The 15,945-nt window shown below is 38.2% G+C and overlaps 1 protein-coding gene across 1 annotated transcript in view; it reads left to right on the top strand.

The window, feature by feature from the left end:
- raver2 (ribonucleoprotein, PTB-binding 2) overlaps positions 1-15,595 on the top strand; it is a 98,180-nt gene extending 82,585 nt beyond the window's left edge. Inside the window, exons 10-16 of the mRNA XM_065955601.1 lie at positions 483-841; positions 3,646-3,754; positions 4,701-4,882; positions 7,129-7,239; positions 7,942-8,043; positions 10,651-10,869; positions 13,030-15,595. Coding sequence (XP_065811673.1) covers positions 483-841; positions 3,646-3,754; positions 4,701-4,882; positions 7,129-7,239; positions 7,942-8,043; positions 10,651-10,869; positions 13,030-13,170 — 1,223 coding nt within the window. The 3' untranslated portion in view covers positions 13,171-15,595. The remainder of the gene's footprint in view (positions 1-482; positions 842-3,645; positions 3,755-4,700; positions 4,883-7,128; positions 7,240-7,941; positions 8,044-10,650; positions 10,870-13,029) is intronic.
- The last annotated feature ends 350 nt before the right edge of the window (positions 15,596-15,945 follow it).

Here is a 15,945-nt window from a genome sequence, read left to right as displayed (position 1 = left end):
GACACTGATGGCCATCAGTAGAATCCATTTCATGTGGTTATCTGGAATCTCCCTTTCGCTGTGCTTTCATTTCCTTTCACTTAATATCCTTTGCTTTGCATTGCTCCTTTGTGCTGTATTTTATGTTTCACCAAACTTTTGCCCACCTTAAACTCGCTTTTCTGGTTTCCATTTTCTCCCCTTTCATTTCCCCTCCCTTGATTTCTTCCTTTTTTTTTAATGTCTTTCTCTTTCCTTTTCATTTCCACTTCACCTGTTTAATTGTCTTTAACCTCCCCTACTTTCTTTTGCCCCTTTTTCTTTTCGTTTGGTTTCTTCTTCTTCTTTGCTTGTCATTCCTCATACTGCTTATCCCAAGCCCCTTCATTATATTTAAATATTTCAGTTTTTTCTTTAACTTGCCTTCTTTACTTGTTCCCTTCTTTCTTTTCCTTCTTTTCCTTTCTCTTCTCTTCTCTTACCTTTCCTTTCTTACCTTACAGAGTTAGTACCAGAGTCGGTGCCAACGTCTACCAACAACGCCACGGTCGTTGTCTCAGCAGCAGGTGTGATGCCGTACCTCCATGGTCGCGTGGGTGGAGTCGAACAAAACAGCGGCCATTTAATCCCCGCAACATCTTCTGCCACCTCCTCCTCCTCTTCTTCTTCCTCCTCCATCACCACCTGTGACAGGCAGCCAGCTCCTCCTGGGACACTCGTGGGCTCCCATCTGCAGGGACAAAGCTACTCCTTGGGCATAAGTAACTCAGGCCTGGGCCCGCCTCCGCCCATCCCCGCTAGAGGAGTGTACACGTCGACAGGGCAGCACAACGGCTCAGATGGATGCCACCTGGCTAGCATGGTGAGCCGAGCAAAAAAACATGAACACACAACACGGTGCCATCAAAACCCACTCTGCATCTACCTTAAAATATGGCCAATCTAGTTTACAGCAGGGCGCTTCTTGCATTCAACAAATTGCATATTATCAATTCAGAATGCACTACACACAAACAGATGTCATACTTTATTAAAAAATATATGAATAGTATGAAATAATGGGATTTCAGACACAGTCATAGTAAATGTAATGTATATCTTGAATTGTGGCTTGGGGGAAAAAAGGAAGAAGGAAATAATCATCCGCTAAACCATGCCTCCCTTAGTAACTGTTGCTATGCCCCTTATTCTTTAATATACTTAAAACACTCACTGTCAATGTTTTGTACAAAGTTCTGCTGAAAATTCAACACACTGCATGAATAATGTTTCCTTCATTACAGACAGAGATAGACCAAAACTGCCTAATTTTTATTTTTTGAGCAAACAACCTAAAATTTCAGTAGCAAAAATGTCAACCTTAACTGGCAGATTAAGATCATTACGCCAGCTCCAGCTTCTTGTGGTGTTTTTTTGTCTTCAAAAACTGCCTTCAGACTAGGATGTTCTTAGCTGACTCCATTTAAAGGGCCTATATTATGCTTTTTCTGGTTTTATTTGCTCTTTAGTGTGTTTTCCAAGTGTCCTGTGCATGTTTAGGCACATCTATGTGCAGAAATTCAAAGTCCGCGGAAACGCTGCTTCTCCTACGTCCTCCTGTTAGCTGTAGCATTAGCTGCATGTAACGCTCGGTTCTAGCCCCCCTCGAAAAAATATTTCCAGTGTGACGTCTTGTCAGTGTGATGTCACTGATCTAAGCCCATTGGCTCGTTGTGGCCCTGCAGCTCATGTTGCACGCCCACGATATGCCGTAGCCTGCGGTAGCACAGTAGTGCTAAGGTGCTAATGTTTTTGCTCCCCGGCCCTCGGAGCCAGAGTGGCTGAGTGACTGACCAATTACGGCAGAGCCGACAGGCCGACCAATCAGATCAGACTTGGCACACGTGGGGACTCTGAACGTGGGCACTTCAGAGCCTTAGAGAGAGAGTCAGAAGAGAGCCGGTGCATGGAGCGGCAGTTCATGAAAGATAAAGTTAAACTTTATTGATCCCCCGTGGGGGAAATTTGTGAAAACATGAAAACAGACACTTTTTTATAACTTTAGCTGTTGTGAACATACTTTAGTCGGTACATAGATTAAATATACAAACCCCAAAAAGGGCAGAATATGACATCTTTAAAGGAGAATCACATACAAATTTCATAAAAATGCCCAGGATGGAAACTTGTACTTGCCTTCATGATGCTAAAAGAAGCTAAAGCTACTAGTTAGAACTATCACTATGTAATACTTCACCCTAGAAGACAGAAATGGATTACCAACAGATTAGTTTACCAAATCTAATGCTTTCTATAGTGAAGTTACCAGTGGTCACCAAGGTATAATTTTCTTTCACCTTTAATACAGTGAAGGACACAGTAGCTAACATTCGTTTATTTGGCGTTAGCTTAACTAAAAAGGCAAATGCTTTTCTCTGATAGCAACCAGATTGTCTTCAACATGGTGGGAAATAATACATAGTAAGCATTCATTTTGTGAATGGGACTTTTTTTTTCACTTGTTTTCATCACAATTACGTTTTCAGTTAAGAATCTGCTTCTTATGGAAGCTCATTTCAGCCAGTTAAAAAAATAAAAAGAGAGATAATAAAGTCGAAATTATGAGATAATAAAAGTAAGCGTTGACACGATGATACCCTCGTGTGGTCTGTTTGGGCAATGACACCCACAAGGGCCAGATAAAAAGCTAAGTTTAAGGACAACAGAAATAAATAAGTCAATAAATACTTAACTACTGTAAGACATTCAAGGATGCATCACGGTCACATTGAAGACTACATTCAAGGACAGGCAGAGCAAGGGACACGATAAACAAAGAGAACATTTTGATCTTTATCTCATAATTATAACTTTATTATCTCATAATTATGACTTTGTTAGCTCTTTATTTTTTTAACTGGTGGAAATGGGCTTCCATACCTTCTTGTCTTATAATAAACTATTTTACTAACACTAGGGTACTGCATGTAGTTAACCAGTTAGCTCTACCTACAGACTTGCTTGCAGCAGTCTACTCCTCTGTCCTCTCCTTCACATATGTCTCCTGAGGTCGGTTGTTTGTTTCTAATTGAGTGTCATTTGGTCTCAACCTCCAGCACACAAACACACAAACCAGATGAGCCTATAAACAGCCTCCCCCAAGACATCTTCCTTTCCCATAATGCGTCCTTACTGCCCTTACTGTTACAGTAAGAAGCTCCTTGTCCTCCAGCCTACCTGCCTGTTCACTTGTGTTCACTCTCTGCACGAGCTGAAGAGCTTTCTGTCTCTGCACTCACCAGGCTAACATCATCGTCTATAATAAGTAAGTGTGCAGAGATAATCACAGCATAGAAGTTCTTTAGGGAACTGTTTCCTGTCCCGGTGCTTTCTTCTCCAAAGTCTCTCTAATGGAGGGAGGATGTAATTAACAGAATGTACAATTCTCCCAGGTTGTCGGAGCCTATTCAGCAGAATCTTTTCAACATTTAAAACCTGACTCTGACAGAGGTATGTTGGTTTAAATAGGGTAAAACTCCATTTCGACAGAACAGGCCTGATCAGTTTACAGTTGTGGATCAGAGGTTGTTTGATAGGCTGATCAAATTTGCTGTAAAAAACAACAACAACAAAATAACCAGCACACCTTAAGCCTGCATTTTGTTTTCTGTGTGTGTGTCTCTTCAGGTGGGCAGTGGTCAGAGCTCCTTGTTGGGCGATCCTCCAAAAGAAGTCAGACTGCCCTCCAACCCTTACCTGAACCTCGCCAGTGTGATGCCAGGGGTCGTTTTGCAAGGTGAGGAAACAGACGCACAACAGTTAAGACCTGTGCTTTTCTCCTTTACCTTTTGTTTAAGTGCAATTATCTGTATTACGGTACAAAGATATTAATTCCTCAGTGTTGTGCATTTAAATATTTATATTTATAAATAATATGTAGGCCTAAACTACGGTGGCCCTGAAGTGCAAAACACAACAACAAATAAGAAAACACAGCGACAAATCACAACAACAAATAAGAAAACACAACAACAAATCACAAATTCATTTGTTGTGTTTTGTAATTTTTTTGTTGTGTTTTGTAATTTGTTGTTGTGTTTTTTGATTTGTTGTTGTTGTGTTTTTTGATTTGTTGTTGTGTTTTTTGATTTGTGGTTCTGTTTTGTGATTTGTCGTTGTGTTTTCTTATTTGTCGTTGTGTTTTGCACTTCAGGGCCACCGTACTAAACTCTTCCAGTATGAGGATGTTAGGTCATTTTTTTGTATTTTACACAAAACAAGTTAAAATGACTCATGTCCAAACGTTTTCACCTCTTTTTCTAAGTTGCTGATTTGAATCCAAAAAGTCGCTGCCCTTAAGCCAAGAAATAGTCCCGACCCAAACCTCTAATAAAGTATTATCTCTATTAAAGATGTAGAGATGCCAGCAGGAAGATTTTCTATATGTTAACAAAGTTACACTTATAGTTTTTTTGTTTTTTTCATGAATGCACAGAATAAATTGCTTCCGTCACCCTATAGCCTCTTCATCTATGCAAACCTCCTCCACAATCAGACAAAGGTTTGTTTAAGTGGTTATATAGAAAACTGCATTCATTAAGGATAAAGCTACCACCTTTCAAAAGCACAGTTTCAAGGGCACATCGGACAGGATTTCTTTTACAATGTGTATGCTATACATTAGTACCTACAGTGTTGTTTAACTCATTGTACCTCCTCCATGTTTTCCCTCCTGTACTCAGGTTCAGTGGGGAATAAAGCACAGGGTGGACAGCCCGGCTCAGGAGTGTACGGCAGCCCGGTTGCTCCCGTCGTCTCCCAAAGCTCTGGCTCCTACCCCCACAGCGGTACAGCAACAACCACAGCTCCTTATACCACTGATACCTCCACTGACTACAGCCAATACAACCAGGCCTACACACAGGTACTGCAGCATGTACAGACACACTGCAAAGAGACACACTAATGAAGAAATACAAAGATAAATGCAAGACTCACACAGCATCCATTTTCCTCTGTCATGAGGATGTGAGCTCAAATTATAAGTTTTGTACTGTTGTGTCACATTTAGGATCAAACAATCATAACAATTTCCCGGCTTCTACATGATCAACAAAAAAAAACAACTATGAATGCAGTGAAAATCTGGAGGGGAAATCAGTCACAAGTTAAAAAAATATAGATTTAAACCACGTTAAGGTCACATACTGTGTTTATTACAATAAAACACAATAAAACAAAATGTCAGCTTGAAAAAGGTCGAATGCTAGCTGTTTGTTTTTTTAGCTTTGTAGCTAAACAATTAGCTGTTTTTTTAACAACACATTTGTTAACGGCTTCATATGTGATTTTTCACACTTAAATGTAACATAAATCAAGTATATCCTCTGAAAATAACTCTGTGAGTCATGACTGTCAACAATGGGTGTAACACCCGAGTCCCACTGTCTGTGATGCTTTCAGGGTTTTCAGAGTCCTATCTTCACTTTGTTTACATCGCCGGGACGGTCGGCTGACTCCTCCCCTCGTGTATAAAAGTTGTTTAATTGAGGGACTAGAGAAAAGAAGAATAACATACTGTACTCACTGCTTAACTGTGTTTCTAGATCACGCTCATTTCAGGTAAATTTACATGCAGTGTGAAGATACCAGCATAATAAAGATCGCTAGCATTAGCATGCTAACACAACAATGCAGCACGAGTTGTTTTGGTTTCATGCTGGTGCTCAAGGGCGACATCTACTGGATCAAAAAATCGCATATAAAGCCTTTAAGGTCACATACTGTATTGTGCAAAATACACTTTACCATAGGTGTGTTGCCTGTCCTATCTAGTAAAAACAATAAAACACAATAAAACTGCAATGTCAGCTTGAAAAAGGTCGAAGGTTAGCTGTTTGTTTTTTTAGCTTTGTAGCTAAACAATTAGCTGTTTTTTTTTTTAAACAACACATTTGTTAACGTGTCAAAAAAGCTAAGATACAAAGACTGAAATTCTAATTTATCTTTTTAGACAATCAAATGGTAATATTAGCTAGAAAGTCGATGTTGGCTATCAGCTATCAGTAGCTAAGAAGTAATCAAAACAACACAAATATAAACTAATTAGAACAACTACGATCAAACAGCTGACCCTAACTAATAAATAGTACATAACTTATTATTAGAACAAAGTCTCATCAGCTAGCTAACATCACTTAATACCAATGTATGCCCCTCCTATCATATATTGTAACACAGTCTAACAATAGGCTACTGTTAGCTAGCATGTGGTTGTATGCTAATGTTAGCTGTAAGCCGCCCACTGGTTTCGAATGATGTTGTTGTACATTTTAATTGTCTTTTAAGCTGCAGTGAAAGATAGACATTAATACAACCACAACCTGTGATACAGCAGTACAAAAAATGATGATTTTCACACACACAGCAACTTGTCATAGAAAAATGTGGATATGGTTAAATTGGTATCTGGCTTTCCTCATCGTAAAATGTGTCAAACAAAAGAGTGAGCGATGGGTGTCAGCTGAATAGATGATGGATGGATGCATAATGAGTGGATGGGTGCAGCAGTGACAGAGTGAGCTGTAAGTGTTGGAGGCAGGGAGGTGTAAGAGACGAGGATTGGTGGGGATATTTGGACAGAGAGAATGAGATAGGATTTGGCAGATAGCGCGCTGTCTCTCCATCTGTCCCTGCTCCTTACTCTCTCTCAACACTTCCTTCTCTGAACAAGTGATGAATCCTTTCTCCTCGCTGCTTGTCTGCACCTCTCTCTCTCTCTCTCTTTCTTATGCCTTTCTCTTCTTTCTCTGTTTTTATCGTCATTGTTTTTCTTCCTCAAGCAGCAAGTGACACATCTGATATTTGCATTGTTATACAAACCCAATTTCAAATATTAATTACAGTCTACTCATCCAGACTAATGAATCGTGATTAGATTACCAATAAAACGTTTGGTTTAATTTGTCTGGAAAGTGGAGACAATGAAGAGGAACAGGGCAGAGCCATCGGCAGAAAAGACAAAAAAAATAATGACAAAGAAAGAGAGACAGAAATAAAGAAGGAGGCAAATAACCTGCAGAGACGAGAAAATTATTGAGCAAACATCGATCTGTCTGCTAGCACCGCAATGTTTTCTGATGTGTGTGTGTGTGTGTGTGTGTGCCATAGGAGGCCATGCAGCAGTGGTACCAGCACTATCAAGCAGCACAAGCTCACACATACAGCAATGCTGCTTCACAGGACAGCACGGCCACAGACTACACCAAGGAGCACACTCAGGTAATTCTTTTTTTTTTTAACAGTATTGCATCTGTTTCTGCAGTTTTCTATTTTCCTTCTATTTTTTTGACCATAAACATGCAGGTTGGTTGGTCTCTGTTCCTACAGTAGTACGGTCAGGTCAGAATATACCGATACTGTGTCCCTGGACGGCCCAGGTTTGTTCAGCTGTTTCTTTGCTGCATGGCTTTGTCTCAAGGAAGGGGCAAAATGCCGACCACTTCAATAAATACACTAAATATAAGGATTAAAAGTAGAAACAACTAATATAAAATCCAGCATTAAAACTTCCAACATGACTCTAAATCTACAGATAGATAGATGTTTAGTCCTTGACGGTCCTGTAGATCTTGAATGAATACTAGAACTGTTTGGCCAGTGTGCAGTTGAGTCTTAAAGGTCAAAGGTTAGCACCATGACAGTACAGATCAACCCAAAAAAAATCATCGGCCAGGTCACTAATTAATTACTGCTGTAACACCAGAATTTTTGTATTCAAGTTGGTATCGTTAAAAAATGTAAACCTTCTTTTTTTTCACAAAAAATGTGCAATGTTGGTTTCTTATTAAATAATTTCATCATAAATGGTCTAAAAAAAGAAATATAAGAAAAACAATTAGGACAGCACACCAAATTAAATAAAAGTAAAAACGTAGAATAAATGGCCTTCACCATGTGTTTATTAACCTTCTTGTGTTTCAGGCTCCACCAGTCACGACCTACGGGGATTACAGTTCCTACATGCAGGCGGTCACTCAGTACTACTCCCAGCCTGCAGCAGTGAACCAAGCCTACGCCACCAAGGTATATACTCTACATATACTGAACATATACTCTACATATACTGAACATATACTGTACATATACTGTACATATACTGTACATATACTCTACATATACTGAACATATACTCTACATATACTGAACATAAACTGTACATATACTCTACATATACTGAACATATACTGTACATATACTCTACATATACTGAACATATACTGAACATATACTGAACATATACTGAACATATACTGTACATATACTGAACATATACTGTACATATACTCTACATATACTGAACATATACTGAACATATACTGAACATATACTGTACATATACTGAACATATACTGTACATATACTCTACATATACTCTACATATACTGAACATATACTGAACATATACTGTACATATACTGAACATATACTGTACATATACTGAACATATACTGAACATATACTGTACATATACTGAACATAAACTGTACATATACTGAACATATACTGTACATATACTGAACATATACTGAACATAAACTCTACATATACTGAACATAAACTGTTCATATACTGTACATATACTGAACATATACTGTACATATACTGTACATATACTGAACATATACTGAACATATACTGAACATAAACTGTTCATATACTGTACATATACTGAACATATACTGAACATATACTGAACATAAACTGTTCATATACTGTACATATACTGAACATATACTGAACATAAACTGTTCATATACTGTACATATACTGAACATATACTGTACATATACTGAACATATACTGTACATATACTGTACATATACTGAACATATACTATACATATACTGTACATATACTGTACATATACAAACACATCCAGTCAAACAGCTCCTTCATGTACTCACTGCATGTATCACCATCCTCAACTCAACTATGATAAACTATAGAGATGCACAAGTCTGCTTCCTCAAACACGTTTATATAATAAGAATCTTTATTTATAGTACTTTTCAAAAACAAGTTACAAAGTGCTTTACAAGGAGAGCAAATATAAAAACAGGCCAGTCATAGAATAATAAACAAGGCAAGATTAAGGAATAAAAATCACTTTTAAAAGAACTGTAAAATACATAAAATTCCTTTTCTAAAAAGTAAAAATAGTAACAATTTAAAATCAACAAAAATCGACTTCTTAATTTTTTTTTACCAAGTAGTAGTTTTTTTACTTAAAAAACTAAAGTTCTTGTCTTTATTGTAGTGGACGGTGGATAGAGTGAGAGAGTGGGGAATGACAAAGTGCCCAGGATCATATTCAGGCTCACAGCTTGTTCTCGTCTGGATTGAGTCAGTGAAAAAACTGTACCTGTGTAGGCCTCGCTAGCTGCTGAAGCTAACTATCCAACCAGCTAAACAGTCCCCAATAAAACTCCACAAAATGTTGCTGACTCTCATGAAGTTTACTGAGGTTTCTTTTCTTTTGTGAAACTGAAAACAATACAAAAATGTTCTTATTAATAAACACAATAAGGCAGTTGACTGTGCATGTCTACACATGTTAAACAAGCTAAAGTAGCCACACAGCACTAGCATATAGCATCTTAAACAAATGAATGGTAAAGTTAACACTAGCTTAGCAGTTAGCATCTATACAGATACAAAAAAACGTCCTTTCTAAAATGAATACACATCAACGTTTATACTTACAGACGTTGCATTAGCGTGCAGGAGTAGAAGAAACATGTGAAACTATTGAGCTACCGAAAGTGCTGCAGCCGACTCAATCAATCAATCAATCAATTTTTATTTGTATAGCGTCAACTCATAACAACTGTTATCTCGAGACACTTTACAAAAAGCAGGTAAAAGACCTTACTCATTGTTATGTTACAAAGAATTACAAACTCACTGGCTCATGGTCTACTATTTTACTTTCAGTTTCTATGACAGGAAAAGTAAGGTAGATAAATACAAGCAAACACCACAAGGTGGCACCGTAACACAACAACAAGTAAGATGTCTTTAAAGGCTTTATATGTGATTTTTTGATCCAGCAGATGTCGCCCTTGAGCACCAGCATGAAACCAAAACAACTCGCACTGCATTGTTGTGTTAGCATGCTAATGCTAGCGATCTTTATTCTGCTCGTATCTTTACACTGCATGTAAATTTACCTGAAATGAGCGTGATCTAGAAACACAGTTAAGCAGTGAGTACAGTATGTTATTCTTCTTTTCTCTAGTCCCTCAATTAAACAACTTTTATACACGAGGGGAGGAGTCAGCCGGCCGTCCTGGCGATGTAAACAAACTGAAGATAGGACTCTGAAAACTCTGAAAACATCACAGACAGTGGGACTCGGGTGTTACACCCATTGTAGACAGTCATGACTCACAGAGTTATTTTCAGAGGATATACTTGATTTCTATTTAAGTGTGAAAAATCACATAGAAAGACTTTAACATGACTTTGTATGGGGCATAACAATAACATAAAAGAAAAGTAAATAATGAACAGTGAGTCAATTCATTTGAAAAATGGTGACTGTAGGTGCTTTTAACAATAATGAACCCTGTGATGTAAGAGCTTAAAGAGTGTTTATCATTCTTTTATTTCTTTGTTGTTGTCTCTCAGGAGGTGGATGTGTGTAAGCCTCTAGGAGTGTCTCTGCACGCGGTCAGTAACGGTGCCGCCCCTCCGCCGGCCGTCCTTCCAGCTGCTGCCGTGCTCCCGGCTTACAGCACCCTGCCTTTAATGCCCGGCTTCCTCGGACCGCCGCACCCGGCCGGAGCCGCGCCGAACCCAGTTACGCACCCACACACTGCCGCTACCGACTGGAACACTTACTACTACGTGAGTGGAGATTCACACAGATATTCTTTTTTTTTTTTTAAAGGATTCACCTTAGTTTATGTCTAAAACTGGGGATAAACACCTTCTTTTGTTGTTTTTCAGTTATTTCATTTTCATTTTCATTTTCATTTTCATTTCATATTTGATTTATTTGCTCATTTCAGTGTTTGGTTTCAACACAATAATACACAACAAAAAATATTTTCTGAGCAAACAGGAGCAGGAAGAAGAAAAGTTATAATACCTGCCCCCCTTTTCCTTATAACACAAGATACTGTTTAACAGAATAAGATGGCTAACCTGTTGTTTTCTCTTTCACAAAACAAAAAATAGATCAACAATATAGAAACAATCAAATACAATCAGTTAACTCAATACAGAACCTTTTCTTTATGCATTCTTTTAAATTGAATGATAGTCGAGCAGCATTTTAAATGGTTATCGAGAGAATTCCATAATTTAACTCCATTTACTGAAATACACATTTGTTTTAATGTAGTGCGTGCAAATGGGCTTTTAAAAATTAAATCTCTGTCTATGATCCTCCTCATTAGATGTAAACACAAACAACTTCTGTACATTTTCAGGTAATTATCTGTTATGAACTGGAAGCTCGGCGTTAGCTCGCTCAGCTCAGGTGACAGAATCCAAACATTTCATTTTTGCAGCTTCCTGCTCGAGTGTCTCTCCTCTGAAGTCTTGATATTAGTGGGCAGTGTGAGCTGTTTGCAGACGTGAGCTGTGGTAGAAGATCTCTGCTCTTAGGCTTTAAGATATTAATTTGAAATAGCCACTATGGGCGGGATTTTGTCCGTTAAAGTTCCAAAACAATATAATAGATTGTAGTGTCTCACTGCTTGGTGTGGTGTTTTTCTCAGACAGAGAGCAGGATGATGTGAGGAGACAGGATTCAGACGCCTGAGCTAATCTCTAGACACACTTACATTTGTTTGTGCAGACAGCCTCTGTGTTCCTGCTGGAGACGTTCAAACTGCTCGAGCTTAAAGTCTTTATATGTGATTTTTCACACTTAAATGTAGAAATCAAGTATATCCTCTGAAAATAACTCTGTGAGTCATGACTGTCTACAATGGGTGTAACACCCGAGTCCCACTGTCTGTGATGTTTTCAGAGTTTTCAGAGTCCTATCTTCTGTTTGTTTACATCGCCGGGACGGCCGGCTGACTCCTCCCCTCGTGTATAAAAGTTGTTTAATTGAGGGACTAGAGAAAAGAAGAATAACATACTGTACTCACTGCTTAACTGTGTTTCTAGATCACGCTCATTTCAGGTAAATTTACATGCAGTGTGAAGATACCAGCATAATAAAGATCGCTAGCATTAGCATGCTAACACAACAATGCAGCACGAGTTGGTGCTCAAGGGCGACATCTGCTGGATCTAAAAAATCACATATAAAGTCTTTAAACAGACATACATGCAGGATGATTTTATATGTGGTAAAATCCACAACTATTAACATTGTTTTCCTCTTTCTTTTTATAATAACCCATTTTAACTTTATCTTCAGTGTCTTTTTTTCCTTTTTATAATAATAATAATAATAAATTTGATTTATTTAGCGCTTTTCTAAATACTCAAAGACGCTTTGAGAGGAAACAACAAAAAACAAAGCAAAAACTAAGAGAACAATACAACATAGAAGTAGTGTCGAGGGAAGAGGATGAGAGTCAGTGGTTGGTTTATGCTCGTTGTTCGGAGGTATTTGAAACATTTGTGACTTTGTAATGTTTGTTCCAGTTGTCTCTGTTTTTCTGTTGCAGACAAAGGGTGACATGTTGTTCCAGGTCCTGCCAGTTTGGGAGTCACAGCGTTACAGCATTTTTTTAAATTCCTAAAGTCTAGAAAAAAACTTGTGAATAATAATTACAAACAAAAATAAGTACTTACTTGACGTAATCTTAAAATGTGTTTAATGATTGCATCTTGCAAAATACACTATAAAGTTAGGAGTGCATTAGATTTTATATGAAATAGAGGATTTCTTGCGAGGACAAATGTTCTTCAATAAAAGCCTTGTGACAGAAAATCTTAAAGGTCTACTGGAACCTGTCTAGCCTGGTGTACACTTGTAGATGCAGCAGTTCATTTTAACATGAGCGATATGAGAGATTAGTTTTTTAATTTGTGTCTTTTCAGAACCAGACGAGGGGCCATAAGAGAGAGTACCCTCAGCTGGCAGTGCAGGAAGTGACATCATCAGACGGTGCCTACATCGGGCAGCACTCCCAGGGCCTGGGAGGGCAGTACGCCGACTACTTCAAGAGGAAGAGGCTCTAGTACCAACCAAACCTACTTTAAAGCTTAACACTTATAGAGGGGAGCAACATGCAGCGTCTGCTGGATGTCACAGCTCCCTCTAGTGGCCTTTCTGAGGTGGCCAATTTTTGCATCCCTACAGTAGGTAATGAGTTTATTAGAAGTGGGGAATGCAAATGGCTCAAGTGAAAGTAAGCCATAGTGCTCTTTGATTCTGGCACTTATTTACACACACACACTGACGCACACACACACACACACAAACACGGTGTTGCTTTTGTCCTGTTCAAGCCTTAAACTCTTTAAACTTAAACTGTTGTTTCTCAGTGTGTCGACTGTACTTAACCTAAATGATCTTGTACATGTTTTATATCACAATGTAAACTTCAATATACTGCATCTGTGCGTATAAGCTGCTTTTGTATTTGCGGCCAGGCGACCTGTGTGTCCGCCTGCTCAGCCTGTCTATAGGACCTGTCTTACTCAGGTCTGTCTCCTTTGGAAAAAGACAAAATGTGTCTTTTGTTGTTGCTTTTATTAGTCAGTCCAAACTGAAATCTGTTTGTTCTCGCTTCAGTGTCTTTTCTCTCTTTTCCTTTTATTGCCCCAGGTTCCTCTTTTGTACCTCCCCCGCAGAGAATTAAGAGTGCGTGTGTGTTAGTGTGTGTTTTAATGCGTGTTTATTTGCTTTTTTTTTTTTCACTGTAGGAAGTGTCAGCCATTTCACTCCCATTGGTTTGGGAGCACATCAGGAAAAACAAAAAAAAAAAGGGCCTGAACCAATCAAAGCCCTTTATTGTGGTGACTAACAATAGCTTCCCTTAATGAATGGACCTTTGTGAAGGAGGAAAAATCAAAGGCTGCTGTAAATACAGTGTGTGTAATACAGAATATATAAAGCCATGCGTAACAGACAATATCGTATATATAACGGACGTTTCAGAGCTCGAGTGTGAGCGTGTTGTTCGACGTGAGTGAAAGGAGAACGTCGATTAAGTGTCTACTTCTTTTGTCAATCGAAACTGTTATATATATTTGTAAGATAATATATGAATAATAATAATAATAATATTCCAACGCAATTCAAGACATTTCTAAGTATTGAAGCAGATTGTGTTGACTTTAATGTATTTTTTTTTCTTGCTTTGGTATTTGAACATTGAAGCCAAATACTGGGGCCCAGTGCTTTCTCTTCTTTTTCTCTTCTCTTCAATTTAACACCAGAGAGTGTGTGTGTGTGTGTGTGTGTGTGTGTGTGTGTGTGTGTGTGTGTGTGTGTGTGTGTGTGTGTGTGTGTGTGTGTGTGTGTGTGTGTGTGTGTGTGTGTGTGTGTGTGTGTGTGTGTGTGTGTGTGTGTGTGTGTGTGTGAGAGCTGTTGTGATTGTGAGGAGGAAAAAAAAAGAGGCTCTACTTCCATTTCCAGCTGCCATTAGAGTGTTGAGGTTTCAGACTGACGGTGTCCTGGATCCATACTACATACTGAGGAGAAGCTGATGCTCTGAGAGTTTAGTATCAGACAGTGAACGTGATGTGAGTTTCCTTGTGAGGGAAATGAAGAATGTTCTTGTAATAATCTTTTTAGAAAACTTTGTTACTTTACTCCAAGAACACTTCTCTGAAAAGTTTAGAGAGACTTTAAAGTTGCAGTCTAATTGAGATATTGAGATATTCTAATTAACTTTTTGTCCCTTTTGCATTCTTACTTCAAAATAATGTACACCGTGAATCTAAAGTGTATCTTGTCAATAAGAATCAATATAATCCAACAGTCGATCACCGATCATATGCAAACATCTGCTTTAGTCTAAATCCTTAAAGCAATGCATTTCCTCTGACTGAGGAGCAAAGAAGACAGAACATGTTCACTTTTATAAAAGCTGCAGTCAGAGACGTTTGACTTCCTCTTACTCAATCTAAGAGAATTAAAGGAGTTGTTGATTGACTCAGGCTCAACAAACGGACGCTCAGCTGCATACAAGATTCAAGATTCAAGATTCAAAATGCTTATTGTCATGTGCACAGTAGGAAACAAGTTTCCCTGTACAATGAAATTCTTTCAATGAATGCCAACAATAACACATTCAAATTAAACATAGCCAAATAAAAAATAATAATAATAAAAACAATAATAATATATACAAATATACAAGAAAATAAGGCAATTTGAAGGCAGTAGAGTGCAAATAGAAAATGTAAACTGCAAAAAAATGAGTGTAATATGTGCAAACTGAGCATCTTCTTTATGGTATGAGATCAGGACACCGTCTTTTATCGGGTGAGGGGCTGTACGATTTTCACAATAAAAGAACGTGTGTGTGTTTTTCGACGGTGCTGAGAGAATTATCACGCCGTCTTTTTTTTTTTTTTTTTGAAGTTGCCGCCGTGGGAAAAGGCGACTTATCGATTGAAATCTTTTGCAGAGCTGATTATTATTATTATTTTTTTTTTAAAAGCTGCTTTTACAAAAGAACAGTGGAACGATTTCTTTACTCGTTGTTCTGTTATTGTTTTTAAAATCTAGCTTATAGAGCAAGAGGCTTTGAACTGAACTATACTTCATGTCAAAGAGATGTGTTTTGATGTTGATCACAAAGGGCGGGGGGGGGCTTGTTATTTTGAAACCACAGCTTGGACATGAGGGGACGTCTCTTGTCTTAAAAGGAACAGGCAATAATAACTCCGGCTCCTTCTTCTACTGTAGAAAGATGAATGTAAAAAAAAAAATGTTTCTCTTCTGGTGTAAATGTTTTTTTGCCTTTCACGCAGCGTTATATACTCTTACATTGTGGCTCAAAC

The sequence above is a fragment of the Labrus bergylta genome, chromosome 6 (assembly GCF_963930695.1).
Source record: "Labrus bergylta chromosome 6, fLabBer1.1, whole genome shotgun sequence".
NCBI classification, from domain to species: domain Eukaryota; kingdom Metazoa; phylum Chordata; class Actinopteri; order Labriformes; family Labridae; genus Labrus; species Labrus bergylta.
The sequence above is the reverse complement of the archived record's forward strand: the minus strand, read 5'-3'. Positions and strand labels throughout refer to the sequence as shown.